We start from the raw sequence: 20,238 nt of genomic DNA, 5'->3' as shown, positions 1-20,238 counted from the left end.
GTAAATGCAAAAGAAATCCAAGCTGGAGGCAATACAAATTTGAAAATATTAAGAGGTAATATTGAGAGGATATCTCAAAGTGGTAGAATATAACTAAAGAATTGGGGGAAAATAAAAAAAATAGTATCATTACCCCAAAAAACTAAAAAAAATCAATATATTCAGCTCTTATTTCCACTTGCATGTCTCATAGGCACCTCAAACTCAGCATGTTAAAAATGTAATTAAATTCCTTTCCAAACAGATAAATTAGAAAAGACAATAATTTTTCTTCTATATTTAGATTTAGACTTGCTTAAGCCAGGGACCCTGAAAATTATATGATTTTGAGGATTTTTTCATCAATACCAAGCTTTGAAAAGGAAACTTCTGAAATTAAGAGATACAAGACACTTACCAGTTGTTTTCAATCCTAAAAGTGTTTGCTGTCCAGGACTCATGACCAGATTTGTAGGTGCTACAGTATATTTGAAATACCTCCAGAAATCAAATAAGGCATTCAGGCTGAAGAGAGACGCAAGCACAAGCTCTGAAATGAAACACCAGGTAATTAAAACACCCAACAACCACCCTACCACCACTCCTAGAAATCTTAATAAAAAACAAAACTCATAACTTGTAAAAAGAAATTAGTTTAATTTTACATTCCTTTATTGTTCTCAACCTAATTTTCAATTCAATATCATACACAACAGTACAGCATACAACATTCATTATCCAGAAAGATTAAAATTAAATTGTTTGAAAATCCCAACCAAAAAACAATTTTTAAAAATTAATCAAATTTGAATTACATTTTAACATAATTTTTATGCAATAGTAAATACAAGTTATAACACAATACAGGAAAAGCTTACCAATATACCAGAGGGGCCAGTATGTAACATTATAGTATGAACTTAATAATTTCCCAGTCCTGAAAAAAATTAAAATTCTTTTAAAATATCTTCAATCATACTGTTAGAAAACATTTTCACACATTCAACAAATTTTGCTGTTATTCTAGTTGATGGACTTACATTTCAGTATATATCATGCCAGCCACAGAAACATTTAGGAGTCCCCAAGCTAAAACTACTTTCCTATCTTCTGTCTCTTTTCTCATCTTGATGGTTCTATCAATGAGGGAAGCAGAGGGACTCTGTTCTCTTTGCATCTATTTGGAGACAAAATTAAGGAAGAGTCATTGCTAAAACATTTTAGAGAGGAGTTGTTTTGGATTCAGAGCTAGGAGGGTGGCTAGACTCTTAAGAGAAGTTGTTAATGGATGGTTCACTGTCAATATAGCAGGAAGTCTCCTAAGAGGAGTATCCCCAGATCTGTGCTCATCCTTGTGGTCTTTAATATTTTTCTTAAATTAATGATGGCCAGAGGCACAGATGGTATGCTCATTAAATCTGCAGATAACAAAAAACTGTAACAGACGGTCTATACACTGGATGACAGAGGTAGGATTCAAAAGGATCCTGATAGGCTAAAGCACTAGGTTAAATCTAATAAGATGGACTTTAATAGGGACAAATGTAAAGTCTTACACTTGGGTATAAAAAATAAAATTCCTAAGATTGGGAAGGAATGGTTAGACAGCAGCTGTTCTGAAAAAGATCAGCGGGTTTTAGTTACTCAAAACTTAACAGAAGTATGATAAAGCAGCCAAGAAACAGATTATGTTCTTGTTCTGGAGCTTCTAGGCATAGGGATGTAATAGTCCCACCATACTCTGCCCTTGACAGATGTTATTCAAAGTACTATGTTCAATTCTGGGTACCAGGGTTTAAAAATGCTATTGCTAAGCTGAAGAGAATCCAGAGAAGAACAGTCAGGATGGTGAAGGACCTTGAGTCCCCTTCAAAGTAGGACTGAATGAAGACACTGGTTATGTTTAGCTTGGAGAAATGAAGACTCGGGGGTGTATGATAGCTATTTTTAAGTATCTGAAGGATTGTTAATTGGAAGAGGACTTAAAATCTGTTTGGCCCCAAAGAGAAGAATAAGGAGTAACAATAAAAGCTGAAAAGAGACAAGGGTTGATGTCAGGAAAAACTTCCTAGAAATTAAAGTTGTCCAAAAATGAAATGGGCTGCTCTCAAAACTGGTAGGTTCCTTCCTTTCTTGGAGGGGGGTCTTTGAGCAGAGGTTAAACAACCACGTGTCCAGTCTGTTATAGTGGGGATTCCTTTCATGTAAGGGTTGGACTAGGTTAGGGTTAAGTTCCCCTCCAACTCCAAAATTGTACTAACAATGCCTAACAGGAGAAATTTTTAACCATGCAAGAAATAAATAAAAGGGAAGAACAAAAGAAAAAACGGCAAATTTCAATTACATGAAATTTAAAAGTGTAAGATAGAAAAAAATCAGCACTAAATATTTCTGGTAAGAGTCTGATATCTGAGTAAGATACCCCCAATAAGGCAGTCAAAGGATAAGAACAAATAGCCCTTAAAAGAAATATAAACTATTAATGACAATGTGAAAAACTATTCCAAATAACTAATAACAAGAGGAATTTAAGTTAATATGATTTTGGGACTTCCTCTCATACCCTTTGCCAAAAAACTGACAAAGATCACACAGATAGAAATGGTTGCCAGTGGAGGGGCTGTGGGAAGAGACACTAATACACTGCTGATGAAACTATGAATAATCCAAACATTACAGATTGTGGGAAAAATGATTAAAATGTTCATTCGTTTTGATCCAGAGATTCCACTCTAGTGATCTTCCCCAAGGAGCTAAAAGATTTTTTAAAGATCTCAGATTTACAAAAATATTCAGAACAGCATTTACTGTGGTAGCAAACACCTGTAATCAAAGTGGTTGCCCAAGGTTGGGAAAACAGCTGAAAAGGGGGCAGTACATGACTGTGGTAGAATATAACTGTAATAGTGCAGCTGTAATAATATAATATATATGATATAATACTAGTATTAACAATGAAAATAAAGCACTCACACATGAGAGGACTAATACATTCTTCTCATATCCCCTTCTTACAATCCTAAATTTTCTCTGAAGATAGCTCAAGTATCACCTCCTATATGAAGTCTATCCCAGTGACTTTCAGCTGCTATGATACACAAACCCTGCTCCCCAAACACCCAACTAACGTCGCCCTTCAGAACAGCTAGGCCAACACCAGTCTCTCTCCTGAAAACACTGCAACCGTAGTTACCACTTCCAATACTGCTGTATTTTTGTTCATATTTTTTATTCCCACTCACTAGCTGTGGGTGAGAGTTGGAATATTTTTTAGATACCATTGTCACTTACAGTGTCTTCTACCCTCATCACTGAAGAACATCTTTGAAATTCATGTCTTACAAATTTTCAGATACTAGTGATCATTACTGATACTTCCCCCAAAGCCATTCACCTTTTTCTCTCAGGGAGTTCAATGCATGGCTCTTTCTCTCAACCTCAACTCTTGCCTTCCTATATTGGCCAACTTCAATATATTAACAATCCTTTAAAAACCTAAACTTTCAAGTTTCTTACAATATTCAATTTCTGTTAATCAATCAATAAGCATTTATTAAATGCCTGCTACATACTAGGCACTGTGCTAGAGGTATAAATACAAAGGGTGAAAAAACCCTACTTCAGCTGCATCTTAGAGAAGAGAGGAATTTTAAGAGGTAGAGCAAAGTATGGAATGCATTCTAGGCAAGGGGGATAGCCAGGACAAAGTTACAGAGACAGCATATGGGATTGTCATGAGAGAGGAACTCAGAGGCCAGTTGGCTGCATCAAAGAGTGCAGGAGGGATCATAATGTTTAAAGAAGCTGGAAAGCGTAGGTAGGGCCAAGTTGTATTGGGCTTTAAAAACTAAAAAGTTTATGTTTTATTCTACAGGAAAAAGGAAGACATTGGAGTAGGTTGAGTAGCACAGTCACATGGTCAGATTTGTGCATAAGGAAAATTACTTTGGTAGCAGTTTAGAGGATGGACTTGAGTGGCTTGAGACATGAGACAAGAAGAATCACTAAGAGGCTATTGCAATAATATAGGTAAGAATTGATATGAGCCTGAACTAAGGTAGTGAAGTCAGATGGAAGAGATGCTTAGAAGGTAGAAATGGCAAAATTTGGCAAGAGACTGGATATGTAGGGAGAAGGAAAGTGAAGAGCCCAAGATAATATTCTTAAGACACTGGAAGGACAGTGATGTTTTTGACAAAACTGTAGGGAAGTTTGGAAGAAGAGAGAATTTATGGTGAAAGATAGTAAGTTCAATTTTAGATATGTTGAGTTTAAGATGTCGCTAGGACATCCAGGCTGAAATATCCAAAAGGCAGTTGGTGACCTAACACTGAAGCTTGGGGGAAGAGAATGGAGCTGGATATATCATTCTTTGAGCCATCTGCATAGATGACAGTTAAACCTATGGGATACATGTCGCACACTTCAGATATATAATGGGTTGGCCATATCAACTGCATTCTCAATAGGGGAGGGGCTGGAAGGAGGGAGAAAATTTAGAACAGAAAACAGAAAATTTCAAAAGAGGAATTCTAAAGTTTTTGAACAACAACATATTGTTACAATTAGTTGTGTAATCTCTCAATGTGTCTTCCTTAAAACAAATTCATGTGAATATTTAAAAAAATCAAAAACAAACACAGGAGCTGATGAGTACCAAAAGAATATAAGAGAAAAGAGTAAGGCCTAGGAGAGAACCTTGGGGAACAGTTAGGGGGGAACAGTTAGGGGGGCACAGTGTGGATGAAAAAATCAATAAAAGATATTGAAAAGTAGCAGATGGAGTTAAACCAGGGGAGAACAGTATCATGAAAACCCAAGAGGGGAGGGTGGTTAATAGTGTCAAATGCAGTTAAGTTGAGAAGGATAAGAACTGAGAAAAGACTATCAGAACAGATCATTGGTAACTGGAGTTAGGGTTAGTAAAGTCCAATGAAGTTGGAAAAGTAGATTAGGGCCAGGTTACATAGGCTTTAAAAGTCAGACTAAATTCATATTTTATTCCAGAGGCAACAGAAAGCCAATGGAGTTGATAGAGAAGTCACACAATCAGATCTCTATTTAAGGAAAATGACTTTGGCAGCACTGTGTTGAATGGACTATTCACTCCATGGCCTATTTAACCTCAGATACACACTGAGCTGTAACTGTCCCATCTCCACATTTATGAACTCCAAAATTCCTTTATCTGATCATTATCTTCTATCACTTCATCTTTCCCTATGCCTTACTGAGTCCTAACCCTGCAATCTCACCATAACCTCCATCCCCTTTCACTCCTAGTTCTTTTCCACACGGGTCCCCCTTCCCTATCTTGACTGATTGGTGAACAGTTTAATTCTACATGACTCTTTATTCTCAAATCCCTTGCCCTCTTCTCCTATTTGCTCCCAACCTTCAATCACAAATCATCAACTAGGTCCTTTCTTCCTATTCACATGGTACCAAACGGAGTTGGGGAAAATCTTGAAAATGCTAATTGGGTCTACTTCAAATTTTTGTTACATCATCTCAAATGGGCCCATATCCTTTTACACATCCCTAGCAGATTTGCTATCCAACTCATTATAGTAACTATTCCAAATCTTTTAACCTTCCTCCAAGGCTCTGACTACATCCTTGTTTCATCAGAAAAATGGAGGCCTTTTACTAAAGAGTTCCTTCTTTTCCCCTCATCTCATGTTAGACATTCCCCTTCCCTCATTATCTCCACCCTGAGGCAGCTAAGTGGTGCAGTGCATAGAGCACCAGTGCAGGAGTCAGGAGGACCTGAGTTCAAATCTCACCTCAGACACTTTACCTTAACTAGCTGTGTGACCTTGGGCAAGTCACTTAACCCCAATTGCCTCATCCTGGGTCATCTCCAGTCATCCTGATGAATATCTGGTCACTGGATCCAGATGACTCTGGAGGAGAAGTGAGGTTGGTGACCTGCACAACCTTTCCTCACTCAAAACAAAGTCATTATTTCTCTGATGGCATGGTCTTCTTCGTCAACAAAGGATGAACACATGCATAGGTTTAAGAGGTGGTCCTTCTCTTTGTCCAGGTAAAACTGTTCTAAAAGTACCCTCAATCCAATGTCCTTGTATCCCACTCGTCCCCATTCTCTCACTTTCAATCTCTCCCTATCTTCTTTCCTTTTATATATAAATATGTTCATGTCACCCCCATTCTTAAAAAACCTTTAACTTGATTCCATCATCCTTGCTAGCTACCCTTTTACAACTATACCCCTTCTGGTAAATTCTTAGAGAACGTAATCTAACTATAAGTATCTATTTCTTCTCTTGATCTCTCCTAAACCCTCTGTAATCTGGTTTCTGTTCTCATCTTCTACTGAAATTACCCTCTCTGTTACCAATGATGTCTTAATTGCTAGATTTAATGGCCTTTTCTCATTCCTCATTCTTCTAGACCACCCTGAAGCACCAGACACTATACTAATTACCTTCTCTTAAACACTTTCTCCTCCTCTCTAGGTTTCCATGATCTTGTTCCTTCAATCTGTCCTTTTTGGTCTTCTTTACTGGCTCTTCATCTGAGCCACATTAATTATGGGGGATCCCCAAGGCTTGGTCCTGGAGCCTCTTCTCTTCTCCATCTATAAACTTTCATTTGGTAACACCATCAGCTGCCATGGGTTAAATACAGTCTATCTCTAGGGAGTTAGTTTTCAGATCCATGTGTTCAGCTTTTATCTTTCTCCTAAACTCTAATCCTGTATCACCAAGAGTCTTTTGGACATTAATAACTGTATGTCCCACAGGTAGCTCAAGTTCAACATGTCCAAAAATAGAACTCATTATTTTTCCCTTCTCCCCAACTTTATTATTACTCTCAAAGGGTACCACTATCCTCCCGGTCAGCTTGGTTCACAACCTCAGTGTGTTATCCTTGAATTCTGCCTAACACCCTCCATACATATCCAAACTATTGACAAAGCTTGTCAATTCTACCTTCACAACATCTCTTAAGATGTCCCCTATTCTCTTTAGATGGCCATCTGGGGTTTATCACCTTGGGTCTAAACTGTTACAACAACCTTTTAATTGGTTTTGTCTCAAGTTTCTCCTTATTCTAATGTATCCACTGCTCAGCTGCCAGTGATCTTCCTATGACACTGAGAGTGACCACCACTCTACTTCAAATGGCTCCGTTTACCTTCAGGGTTAAATATAAAGTCCTCAATTTGGCATGTAAAGCTCCTGGCAACCTGGCCCTTTTCTATCTTTCCAGTCTTCTTATGCTTTTACTCTCCTCCATACATGGCTCTCCCTGCTGTTCCTCTAACACAATGCTCCATCTCCACTGGCAGCCTTGGCACTGGCAACGCCCTATCCCGGCACCTCTCTATCTCTGATTCTCTGACTTCCCTGAAGACACAGTTCAAACCCTGCCTTCTGCAGCATATCTTTCCTGGTACTAGCTGCTGCCTTCCCCCTGAGAGGAGCTTCCTAGATCTACTCTGTACATATCTTATACGTACCTAATTATTTACCCTTTGTGCCCTCCATTAAAACAGGAGTTCCCCGCTGCTAGCCTCAATCTTCTCTTGGTCTTTATCTATCTATCCCCAGGGCTTAGCACAGTCCCAAAGCAAATGCTGGTGGACTGAGGCCTATCCTGAACATCTCCTCCTCCACGAGTGTCCGCTATGAAATTACTTTAGAAATATTTTGATTTACTCGTGTATCAGTTTTTTTCTCTTCAACAGAATGTAAGCTCTTTGAGAGAGTCCTGTTTCAATTCTTCTCCGTAGAGCTTAACAAATGTATACAAGGACTAAATCCTAAGTTTTATGTCCCACGGTCTAGCACAGTCTTTTATGCTAATACGTATTCCTTATTCCTGTATCCAATCATGCTGTATCTGGTAAGGGACACAAAAAACTGGGGGAGGGGGATAATAGCAACTTATCTATACAGGCCTTCATTTCATGCCGAGGCACTAGAGACGTTATTCTGATTTTAAAGACAGAAAAGAAATTGGATGACACCGTACATGATCGCATCGCCCCGACGGAGGAACAGAGCAGGGGAGGGGGAGGGGCGGGGGCGCGGCAGGGCTCACTTTGGGGTAATCACGCTCGCGGTGACTCACGGCAGCAGCCCACCCGTGCCTCAGAGCGCCGGCCTCGGGTCCGGGAGAAGCGAGTTCAAATCCTGCCTCCGGCACTTACTAGCCGTGTGACCCTGGGAAGTCCCTGAAGCGCTCTGGGCCTCCGCAGGCCTCCGCGGCCCCTTCGGGCTCTATGCCCATCACGCCTTCACGCAGGGGGCCGAAATCCCCGAGCCCCACAGCAGGCCGCCCGATCCGGCGGGCCACGCCACAAACCGTCGGCGGATGACTTGCCCCGATGGGGCACCCCGCCCCCTCCCCAGGCCGCGCGGCAGTTAGCCCCAGGGCCCCGCCGCCCTCGCTTCGGCACAGCTCGCCCGCGGCTTCCCCACAGTCTCCGGGCAAGGGCGCCTCAGGCCAGCCTCGCCGAGTGCCCCGCCGCCGCGCCCTCCGCCGGGCCGGGCCTTCTCCAGGGCCGAGCCTTCTCCACGCCCGGCTGGCAGCCGAAGCTCCGTCCACACCCCCGAGAGAAAAAAGACACACACACATTTACACACACACAGAAACAACGCACCGTGCTAAACTTCCCGCAGCCGCGGTTCCGCACCAGTTATCCACGCGCCTGCGCGCAGTCACGTGAGCTCGCGGATGCCCAGCCCCGGGGCACGAAGCCAATCAAAACGTGAACACTGGACCGCGGCAGCAAGGTGGAACGAAGGGCGGAAAGAGAGGGGGCCGGGGAGAAAGGGCCAGGCTGAAATATCTTCTTGCGAGAGGAGGGAGCGTTGTCTTGGAAATGAGAGCGCGTGCGCGTGCGCGCTGTAGATTGGCGCCTGCGCACAGTGGCCTGGGGAAAGTCACTGGAGGGGGCGGGTCCGGGAAGGGAGGAGTGGGCGGAGCTGGAAGGAGAGGGTGGGTCGCGTTTCGGTGTTTGTTGCTAGGCCTGCTTGAAAGGCCGAAAACGCACCAGAGATGACTACCGGTACGAGAAAACCGCGTTAAATTCAGATAGAGACAGACACGGCCCGGGGCCCTGCGGCCTGTTTGCTTTTCTCGGGCCGCGTGTTTGCTTTCTCCAGGGGCGCTGGGTTTTTTTGGGGGGGGAGTCGCCCCAGATTTCATTCCTTGTGAGGAAACCTCCTCACCGCCGCGCAGATTGGCAATAGTTGTACAATTCAGAATGTTAAGACTCGTGACAGGTTCCGAGTGAGCCCCTCCCGGCAGGACTTGAACTCGGACCTTGGTGATCCCGAGGCTGGAGCCAGAGCTATGTGCCGCTATGCAGGGGGAGTAAACCTCGCGGTGACCGCGAGGACGCTCGGTAGAGGGCCCGAGGCCAGACAGACAGACAAGAGCTAGTCTGAAGTGCGGCGATCAGGAGAAGCAGGGGCTAGCTGCAGCGCTCAGACGTCCCCGCGTCCTTAGGAGATGAGCGCGGACTTTATGACGTCAGCGTAGACCGACGGAGAGCTCGGCCGCTGAGCGCGGGGGGGGGGGGGGGAGGCGGGGGGGGGAGGGGGGGGACGGGGGAGGGGGTGGGGGGCGGAGACGTGGCTCCAGGCCAAGTGTATGTGTGTGTGTCTGGATATTGACAAAGGTACGACCCACATAGCGTGCTAGGGTTTTAACAGAGGAAATACACTTTACTGATAGTTTTACACACGTGATTGTATATTTTAAAACTTCAAAATGCTTTATAAACTTATTTTGAAGATTTCTTCAACTGAAGCGGATTTTCCTATAGTTTTAGAAGTGAATTCAAGTGGAGAAATGTCTTGAAAAAGTGTCAGAAATAAACATCTGACATTACCAGTTAATACTAGAAATCAAGTTTTTTTTATTCTTCTATCCTTCCTAAATTAAGAAGAAAAAGTGCCTCAGTAAATTTTACCCAATTCATAACTGACTGTGTCATTTTATATTAATCTTATTGGATATTTATATAGGAATCGCCAAAAACCCTGAATTTATATGCAGTCCACCCACTTATCTTAATAAAAGAGAGAAAATTAGTGCCTCAAAGAAGCCAAATTGTTTTTAAAGAATAAAGTAATATTTGCTGGTAGGAAATGGAGTTTGTACATTTTAAAACATTGTCCAAAAATTGAGATGAGAAGAAATACTGTTACTTGTAGCTGAAGTAAGGTATTTAAAATATTCTTAAAAACTTTAAGGAATCCATTGTAGTGGCTTGTTACTTCTTGTCACAGTTGCTGAAACATGTCATAATGGGTTGCCAAGGAAGTTGTTACACATCATGGACTGAAGTATTCTCCCAGGCATCCTCAATCACATAAAACATGTTTTGATATTTTCTAAGAAAGTAGCTTCATGGGACTCCTTTATTCCCTTTTCCGTTTGATGGACCATCCCAGGAAGCCTTTGAATTTCATTCCAAAACCAGAGTATGAATGCCGAAAGGATGACTCTTGTGGGGCAGTAGGGAACTTTCTGCTTTGGTACTTTATCATCATGTTGCTCTTGATGATCATCTATAGGGCTGCTCTCTGGGTAGGATATTCTTCCATTCTTACTAATATCTTTACTAAGTCGTGTATTTCTCTGAAGTTAATTATTTTTTAGCTAAAATCTTCCCCAACTTCTAATAACCCAAAGTTTCCTTCTATGTCCTCATAATTCTGGTTGTGGAAGGTAAGGTATTTGTTATTACAGAATATGGACTATAGAGTCTTAAACTCCATAGAAAGGTTGGTGGGTTTGGTTTTGTTTTTTAAGTAAAATAGGAACCCAGACCAAGATGCAGAACTATCTTTGTGAAACTTTAAAGCAATGATGACCATGTTAATAGGTAGCATTTACACAGTTCCTACTATGTCAGGAACTGTATGCTAAGCATTTTACAAATATCTCATTTGTTTCTTACAACACTCTGGGAGGTGGGTGCTATCATATTCTTCATTTTATACTTTTGGAACCTGAGAACTGACAGAAGGTAAGTGACTTGCTCAAGGTCATAGAGCTAGTAAGTGTCTGAAATAGGATTTGAACTCAGCTCTTCATGACTCCAGGCTCAGTACTCTTATCTACTCTGCCACTTAGCTGGTACGTAATGTATGTACATGTGTCACCTGTTATTATTACTAGCACTACTATGGCTGGCAGTGGTTTTATAAGTACTTGATATATAGCTACAGGTCCTGACTTTTAATGCAAAATAGATAGATGGCTAATCAAACCACTCTTGTGTTTACCGATGGTGTGTATGAAATACATGTTAACTTGGTAATAATAGTGATACAAATGCTACTGTTATTATTACTTTTTAGTAATCATTTTTACTAAAATTTATTAATTATCAGAATATTGACAGTCTTCTCCATTCTGAGAGCTCCACTAGAGGCAAAAATGGGTTATTAAACTCTTTGGTGTTTCATTTTCAGTGGTCAGAGATGCCTCTATAGTAAATTCATCTGAATCTTCTTTAAGGCACATTCTTTGACAGCAGTCAATGAAATTAGAATAGGGGTAGCTTTAATTACCTAACCTAAATATTGAATGTATGACCAGCCTAACAAAAAAGATGCTAGTCTCTTGCATATCGCTGAAAATTTTCACAGAATCTCAATAGTTGTGAGAGATCCTAGAGGCCTTCTGATTAAGAATCCCCACTATAGCCTATCTAACAAGTGATGTGATCATCCAGCTTTTCCTTGAAGACCTCCAGGACCACTTGCTAATGTAGCCATGTTAGCCCATTTCACTTTTGTATGACTGTTAGCTTTTTTTTCCAGCGTCGTACCTAAGTCTTGCATCCACTGTTTTTTGTTCTTGCCCTCTGTGACTAAATAAGACAAATTTAATCCCTCTTCCAGTGACTACCTTTCAAGTATTTGAAGAAAGCTCTTCCTTACTTTACCCAGTCGTCATCTGGTTCATGTTAAACATCCTTTATTTTAGAAATTTAAAAATAACAATGATCTCTTGTCTGTACCATCTACATAGAATTTTAGATCCTAGAGCTGGAAACAGACCTCAATAAATCATCCATCCTCCCTTTCTTTAGGCAGGTAAGATTTCTCTCCACTCTCAAGAAAATTAAAAAGTGAGGCTCTGCCACTACCTAAGCAGTGTTCCTGAGGTCATACAGATAGTTAATGTCAAGGGCAACCCTAGGAGACCTAGTTTTTCCTATTTTAATCATATTGGCTTCAAAATAAGTCTGAAATGTGGAGTTCAGCTTATTAAATACTAAGCCATAATGCTCTAAGCCATAATGATAAGCTGCATTTCTCATTATGCAACATCATGAAAATTCCTTATTTTTTATATTAAGAAACTTAATTACTTCTTAATAGATAATATAGTTATAAATATGTTGGAAAATAGTAGTGATTAATTATCCTTACAATGATAAGGATTTTCTCTTCATCTTCTTTTCTAAATATATTTATCCATTTGCCATTAAAATGTATTTTGTGATATATGTATGTTTACATACATACATATATATATGTGTGTGATTATATATATATGTATGTATGTATATATATATATATATACATATATATATATATATATATATACATGTATTTACACATGCATATATAGAGGCTTCTAGGTAGTAAATAGAGTCCTGGTCCTGAAGTCAGGAAGATCTGAGTTCAAATGTGGCCTCAGACACTTACTAGGTATGTGACCCTGGGCAAGTCAACCTCTTGCCTGCCTCAGTTTCCTCATTTGTAAATTGAAGATAGTAATACCACCTACTCAGGTGTTTTTGTGAGGATAAAAGGAGATAACATTTGTAAAGTACTTTACAAATTGTAAAGTGCTATGTAAATGTTAGCTGCTATTATTGTCATTATCAAGACTATCCCTGCTAGTCTAGCCATACACTCTGCTGGAGCAGAGTTTCTGAACTTGAAGGGACCTCAGAAGTCATTGATTCCAAACCCCTGGCATTTTACAGATGAGGTCATCAAGGCCAAAATAAAAGGTGAAATGTCTTGCCCAATATCATAACTTGTAGAGCCAGGAATAAAATGCAGAACTCCTAGTCCCTGGCCTTTTCTTTATACTATCCTGCCTCTCAAAGCACAAGTCAACTCTGGTTCCCTCACTTTCTATAAAACAACCTACATAAATGTTTAATAAATGCTTATGTGGCACAGTGGATAAAATGCTGAGTCTGGAGTTAGACCTCAGTTCGAATCTTGCCTGGCCTTTTATTAGCCATGTGACCCTGGATAAGTCACAACTCCTCAGGCTCCACTTCTTCAGCTGTAAAACCAATAATAGCATCTGCCTCCTACAGTGGTTGTGAGGATAAAAGAGATGTTTGTAAAGTGCTTTTTAAACCTTAAAGCTTAATATGAATGGTAATTTTTGTTATTATTTTGTTTAGATTAGACCTGTTGTTTCATTAAAGGTTATTACTGGATCTTTGATTTCATTAGTGACTTGCCCAAGGTCATAACGCTAATATATGTCAAAGGCAGAACTTGAACCCAGGTCTTTCTTACTTGGAGGCCAGTTGTCTATCCATTGTGCTATACTGCCTCTTTCTACCTTTTTTTTTTTTTACTGTACTTTTAAATATCTTTGCACATGTGGGGTATTGCTCTTAAAATTATATAATATATAATTTATATATAAAATATACATAATTATATAAATTGAGTTGGGTAAATATTAAAACTCAAACAACAGCATTAAGAAGTAAAAGCAATAGGATATCAACAGACCTTCAGTCTCCATTCCCAGTTTAGTTTACCAGTGAACACAATCCAGGAATGTGTATCTAGATGTAAACCTTTCATGACAGAGACCATCATGATATATGGAAGAGGAAAAAAAGATTATATATGGAAGGGAATGGAATAGAATAGGGAGAATCTAGAACAAAGATAAGAATGTCCTTGTATGACACCTTACACACAAAAGAGAATGACTTTAGCTCCATCTCTTTTGGCAGACATCATAGGGGCAGCTAAGGTGTGGTGCGGTAGATAGGAAGACCTGACTTCAAATCCAGCCTCAGAAACTTCTTCGCTGTCTAACTAAGCAACTCACTTAACCCCTTGCGCCACTAGAGCAGGAAATGGCAAACCACTCCAGTATCTTTGCCAAGAAAACCCCATGGACAGAGAGCTCATGGAGAGTCTAAAATGATCGAATAATAACAAACAACTCAAACACAAATGCAATTAAAGATGAAATTATGAAAAAAAAAAGATGAAATTATGTGGTCACATTGTTGGAGGGAAGCATTATTTTTGAATGTTTTTGGGGGGACTTCGAGGAAGTGAATGGTTTAGAGTAAAAAAATCTTAAATTTATTTTTATGTCCCAAATTAGACTAGCCATTAAAAAATGTTTCCTGTAGAGGTTCAGTCCATTTTGCCTCCTTGGTTAGAAAATCACTTCGGGTACTATGGTACCAGTGGATTTGGGTTCAGGTTCTGCCACAGATGCTTGCTAGCTTTGTGACTCTGGGCAAATCACTCAACCTCTCTCTGAAACTATTTCTTCATCTGTAAAATTAGGGGTTTGGACTAGTTGGTTTTAATGTCCCTTCAACTTCTAAACCTATGATCCTATGATTTTTACTAAAGAGAACACAAATATTTTTGGTCCCATGTTTCTTATTCTTCTAACATAAATATGGATTTTCATTAATAATACTACTAATAGCTAGCATTTATAGAGAGCTTTAAGGTTTGCAAAGTTATATGTATACATTTGTTTATGTTTGCATATCCATATAATGTCATTTGATTTGATAACTATGCCTTAAACTATTATCATACCTGAAAATGATGTTCTACCCTGTCCAGGTCCAATTTAAGAGACTGCACTATTTATAACAAGAACTCATATTTTCATAGTGTTACTAAAAAGTCTGTCTTTCAAACTGATGGTGATTAAGCAGGATCACAGAGCAGCAGCTCAATAAATACTTCGTAAATTAAAATTTTAAATTAGACTCACCTAATGTCCCAAGGCACAATGTTTCTTAACAAATAATAATAATGAGCATCTTCTAATTTAGAGAATCTCTCTGATTAGTCTATATTTCCTGACACAGATGTCTGAGAAAAAGGATGCCTCACAATCAACAGACAGTGGGACAAACAATTCAGGATGTAAAGGTGAGATCCCGTGTATATTTAGCATCCAGTAAAAAAGATTTGGACAATGCTGAAGGTTTCCAGCTTCCCTGTCCCTATCCTTTATCCTTACTGCTGTGTCGAGTTGAATTTTGCAGCAAACTGGAAATATTGTCTCTCATCTCCTCCCTTACCCTTTCCCCATTCCTCCTACCAAGGCTTTTGTTAATTGTCAGTATCTTCCGCTCCCATTTCCCCATCGCTCATTTTTATGAATATAAACTCTCCGAGAAATGGAAACTTGATATTTCTTTGGAAAAGGTTGGGACCAATGCCTTGGACTTTACATCAGAATCAGCACTGCCTTTCCAAAGTGGGTCTCCAAGAGTTCCATCTGTTTCCTCCTGCTGTTCTGGAGTGAGACATGTCTGACCCACATGGGTGAAGGGTGGAGGTGGTGGGGCTTTGTTGTATGTGGCAGTGATGTTTGATCTGAATGTTGTTAAAAAATGTACTACTGGGGCAGTAGTGGCACAGTGAATAGAGCACTGGTCCTGGAATCAGGAGGACCTGAGTTCAAGTCAGGCCTCAGACCCTTGACCTTAACTAGCTGTGTGACCTTGGGCAAGTCACTTAACCCTAAGTGCCTTGACTTTCTCCCAAGAAAAAAACAACAAAAAAAAACACTACTACTTATTGTTTTGGGGATTCATACTACAGATTGCCATAATAATATTAATAGTATATTGAACTGCAATGCACTTAATCTGTTGTTTTCTTCTGATTGTTCTTATCAAAGATGCCTACTGTAAGCGACATAACAAAAGCACCATCTGGGAATCTTTTAGAAAGATCTTTAAGAAGAAACCAAAACATATGCAACTTTCGCCTGTAACTGACTCAGAAGTGGCACTTATTAATGCCTACCTAGAAAGGAGAAGAGCCAGACTCCACTCACAAGTGAACCAGATGAATCAAGGCCCCCATGATAGTGATACCACTGATAGAGACAGTATGGACTCTAATTCAGGAGCCTCCTCCTGGAAGGAGAGTGAGACTGAACATCATCTAACACCAGCCAGCCTTAGAAGAAGAAAGATAGCTCAAAGGCAGAGGAACCTTGGAAGCTACCAAATCAGGGAAAGGCCTTGCCTCCATTGTAAAGCTATGAGAACCAGTGAATGGCTGACTCGCCACTTCCTTCATCCTCCTACAGCACCTCCTCCAGTGGATGGAGATATTCCAGAGGAGAGTTCTCTAGTAGAAATTAACACAAAATTCAGTAGAATTTGAGCATTATCCAGTTCATAATTATTGAAACCAAATGAATAAGAGATTAAAACACGTATGAAATATCACCAGAGGGTCAAGGGTAGTGAGGCTTTACAATAAAGTCTCTCTACTAATGTCAAGTGTACTTGATGTGTTTTAAATAATTATTTTTAGTAAAAAATACTAGTAAATTTCACTTTTAGCATGACCAAAAATTTATATCTACTATATCATGATACAGAGTAGTATACTGTGCTGGATTTGGAATGTTATTGATTCTAAAATTCTGACTCAGATGCTTACTAGCTGTATTACTCAGGGCAAGTCATCTTAAAATGCTAGGGTTGGACTAGATAGTCAGTAATGTCCCTTTAGGTCTAAACCTGTGGTCCTATGAGTTTTACTTAAATCAGCATAAATAAATATTTTTGGTTCTAAATGTATTCCTCTAAAATAAATAAGGAATATCCTTTAAAAAGGATAATTTATCCATCAGTTCAACAAGCATTTGTTAAGTACTTGTATCTGCAAGGCACTGATTGTGCCTTGGGAAGCAGAGACAAATATAAAGTAATTTGAGGATGGGGAGAGTATTAACAACTGGGAAGATTTTGGAAGGTCTCATAGCTTAGCTAAGCCTTTTGAAGTAGGATGAAATGTCTAAGATGAGGAAATGCATTCTACCCATAAATGGGGTTATTGCCTATGGAAATGCATGGAGGTAAGAGATGAGAGGTCAAGTTCTGGAAACTGCTAGTGGGCTAGTTTGGCTAGAATCTAGAACTCATAAAGATGGAGTTATGTGAGATAAGGCTGGAAAGGTAGTTAGAACCAGACTGGGGAGAACCTTTAATGCTAGATTGAGAAGCATTTTATCTTCATTTTTTTTTTCCATTTTGAAGAGAGTTCTTGCTCAAATTGGCCTTTGGAAAGATTATTTTGACTGCTAAGTAAAGGAAGGATTAGGTGTAGGGAGAATAATTAGAAGGCTATAAAATAGTCTAGGTGAGAAGTGATGAGGACCTGACTTAAGGTGGTGGCCCTGTAAGTATAGAGAATGAGAATAGATGTTAGGGATGTTAAAGGAGAATCAGCAAGTCTTGGTAACTGATTGAATGTGAGGGTGGAAGGAGAGGGAGAGAGAGAAGGAAGAGTAAAGGGTGACAGCAAGGTTATGAACCTGGATGACTAGGAAGATGGTAGTTCTCTCAGAAGCTTGAGATGCCAACAGGATATGAGGGCAGAGCTATCTACTGAATGGCTGAAGACATAGAACTGGAATTCAAGAGCAAGATGAGGCTTGGATATCAGATTCTGAGAGTAATCTATGTAGAGATGCTAATTGAACCCAGAGTTGCTCATGAGCTCAACAAGGGAGAAAGTGTACGTTCCCATACGTGGCCTTAAAAGACATATCTGCTTAGGGAAGAGGAAGGGAACAGGCATTTACGAAGCATCTTGTGCCTGGTACTGTGCTAAGTGTCTTGTTTAGCAAATATCTTGATTAATCCTCACAACAACTCTGGGAGGTGGGTGCTTTTATGATCTCCATTTTACAGTTGAGGAAACCAAGGCAGAGAGAAGTTAAGTAACTTGTCCCAAGTTCACCAAGTTACTAAGTGTCTGAAGTTGGATTTAAACTCAGGTCTTCCTGACTCCAAATTGCTCGGTGTTAGAAGATACATAATAAAAGAGAAAGGTGACTGAAAGAAAGTTGTTAGACAGATAAAGAGAACCAGAAGAAGGTAGCATCATAGAAGCCAAAGGAGAAAAAGGAGTCTGGGAAGACGGAGTGATTTCAGGGTAAGAATTCAGAGAGAGCAAGGAGGATGAGGATTGAGAAAAAGCTACTGGATTCATCACTGAAGATATGATAACTTTGGAGAGAGCAATTTCAGGAGAGTGGTGTAGGGTCAGAAGCGTTATTGTAAGGGATGGAGAAGTGATTGGGGGTGCAGAAGTGGAGATGACCAGTGTACACTGATCTTTTTGGAAGCTTGGCAGTGATATAGTAACAGAATGAAAGCTTGAGCAATTGGCTGGGCCAAGACAAGGTTGTTTAAGAATGGAAGAGACCTAAGTGTGCTTGTTAGCACGTAAAGAGCAGTAGAAAAGAAGAATTTGAAGTTGAATAATTTCTAGGGCAAGATCTTGAAGCATATGAGAAAATAAGATTAGGGCATAGGTGGAAAGGTAGGTTAAGCTTTAACAAGCAAACAGTTTGGAAACGAGCAAAGGAAGAGAGGGGATAGATGAAGAATAAAGAGTTTAGATTAGTGGAATAGGAGAAATGGGGGAGCTTTTAATGGGTGGCATTGAATGTCTCAGTAAAGTAGGAGAGAGTTATCCACTTAAAGAAGAGGTTAGGGAGATATAAGGAACTTCAGGAGAAAGGAAAAAATGTGGAATAGCCATTTTGAGGAGTTCGGTGGGGACTCAAAAAGGGAAAATGCAAGGATTACCGAATACCAGTGAGATACCAGTGGAATTTGGAGTAGATAACATGAATTTGTAGGACACCATTTGTGAAATAGTATAACTTCATCCAGTGGTGTTCATCAGTTTGGGAGGAATGGGAAAGGTAGATGGTGGGGGTAAACCAGAGTTGGAAAAAAGCACAGCATGAAAGATAAAAGAAAAAAGCAAAAAGGTGGAAAGATACTGTATATTATTAAGCAACTTTAGAGCCAAGTCTGTGAAGAGAGGAAAATGAGACTGGGGCAAGAGTGATGCATTTAGAGAACAGAAAGGAATGGAGATCCTGGAGTTCTTGATAAGGACAAAGAGTATATCTGGAAGGAATGAAATGGAGGGAGTGTTAGATGAATAAGAAATTATGCTATGCACAGTGCCTTACATATAGAGGTCACTTAGTTTATTCAGATTGTTTTAAAGCAAAAAGAAGAATTTCACAATTTGGGATCATAGATATTCCATCATTATGGGTAATGGGGAGATTTCCGGTACTGACTACTCCTGTGGGTGGGTAAAATGGAGTAAAGACATAGGTCATGGAATTTGAGGCCAGTGTTTTCAAGGGAATATCATATCGTATACTGAATTCTCCAAATATAAGGGCAGGAATTAAGGTAGATAGGAAAACTGTGAGCCTGGCACTGCACTCATTGAGGAAGGAGAGAGAATTTCTTAGAGGCTGGAATATCAAGGATCTAGAATGGGGTTATACAAATAGATTTATACTCGTGAAGTAGGAGGGATAAATTAGTTATGGTTGGAATAAAAGAACAGAATTAGGGTAGTTTATTATAGAAGCATTGGGAGACTTAGCATATCCTTCATGACCTTAGCATAATAGCTCCAAAGTAGGTGCTAAATAAATATTTGTTGAATGAATTCATGAATGTTGAATATGGGTGCCTGCAGAATTTATGTAGAAATAATTGAACTATGCACAAACATTCCAAATACCATAAAAATGAATTGATTTAAGGCCCAAATCTGGTGTTCCAGGATATTATCTATTGGAAATAGCTACTTTGAAATAGTTTGTTGATGACATTGAACTACTTGGAATAGAATCATAGACTCAGATATATGGGGATTTTAGATATCATCTAGTGTAAAACTTCCCTTTTGTTGATGTTTATAGTTTATAATGGACATTTAAGGAAGAAAATGCATTTTTATTTGATATTTTAATCTTTAGGAGTCCTTGCTTTCAAAATGTATATTTACTTAGTGAACTCTTGGTTATTCATATACAGAGAATTTATTATAGTAGCCTTTAAACAGCAAGCTTTCTTCTCCTTTTCTCCTTATGATTCTGGACCTCCTTACTTTGATATTTAATTGGTAATCTGAACAAAAAAATACTTTATTAACACAAACAAAATAT

General features: G+C 39.6%; 2 protein-coding genes across 10 annotated transcripts in view; one reads left to right on the top strand and one right to left on the bottom strand.

Moving 5' to 3' along the window:
* TMEM209 (transmembrane protein 209) overlaps window positions 1-8,763 on the bottom strand; it is a 29,627-nt gene extending 20,864 nt beyond the window's left edge. For 3 of the 7 annotated variants that reach the window (XR_011976853.1, XM_072652738.1, XM_072652742.1), the window contains exons 1-4: window positions 8,615-8,763; window positions 1,020-1,156; window positions 858-916; window positions 398-529 (exon numbers count right to left, since the gene is read on the bottom strand). Coding sequence is in view for 6 of the 7 variants with exons in the window: in XM_072652738.1 (XP_072508839.1) it covers window positions 398-529; window positions 858-916; window positions 1,020-1,156 (328 nt within the window). In the remaining variant the exon portion in view is untranslated. Of the gene's footprint in view, window positions 1-397; window positions 530-857; window positions 917-1,019; window positions 1,157-6,430; window positions 8,013-8,052; window positions 8,245-8,614 lie in introns of those variants that run through there. The other 4 variants (XM_072652740.1, XM_072652739.1, XM_072652741.1 and 1 more) reach the window with 4 other exon arrangements.
* A 169-nt stretch (window positions 8,764-8,932) lies between these two features.
* SSMEM1 (serine rich single-pass membrane protein 1) lies at window positions 8,933-16,522 on the top strand. 3 transcript variants are annotated; one of them, XM_072652746.1, is made up of 3 exons: window positions 8,933-9,022; window positions 15,089-15,152; window positions 15,910-16,522. In XM_072652746.1, exons 2-3 carry the CDS (start codon window positions 15,089-15,091, stop codon window positions 16,401-16,403), a joined length of 558 nt encoding a protein of 185 aa, XP_072508847.1. In that variant the 5' UTR covers window positions 8,933-9,022; the 3' UTR covers window positions 16,404-16,522. The 3 variants fall into 3 exon arrangements, with proteins under 3 accessions (XP_072508847.1, XP_072508846.1, XP_072508848.1); XM_072652745.1 differs by lacking the exon at window positions 8,933-9,022 and adding an exon at window positions 10,273-10,551; XM_072652747.1 differs by lacking the exon at window positions 8,933-9,022 and adding an exon at window positions 12,044-12,068.
* Window positions 16,523-20,238: the final 3,716 nt, after the last annotated feature.

The sequence above is a fragment of the Notamacropus eugenii genome, chromosome 3 (genome assembly GCF_028372415.1).
Source record: "Notamacropus eugenii isolate mMacEug1 chromosome 3, mMacEug1.pri_v2, whole genome shotgun sequence".
NCBI classification, from domain to species: domain Eukaryota; kingdom Metazoa; phylum Chordata; class Mammalia; order Diprotodontia; family Macropodidae; genus Notamacropus; species Notamacropus eugenii.
The sequence above is the reverse complement of the archived record's forward strand: the minus strand, read 5'-3'. Positions and strand labels throughout refer to the sequence as shown.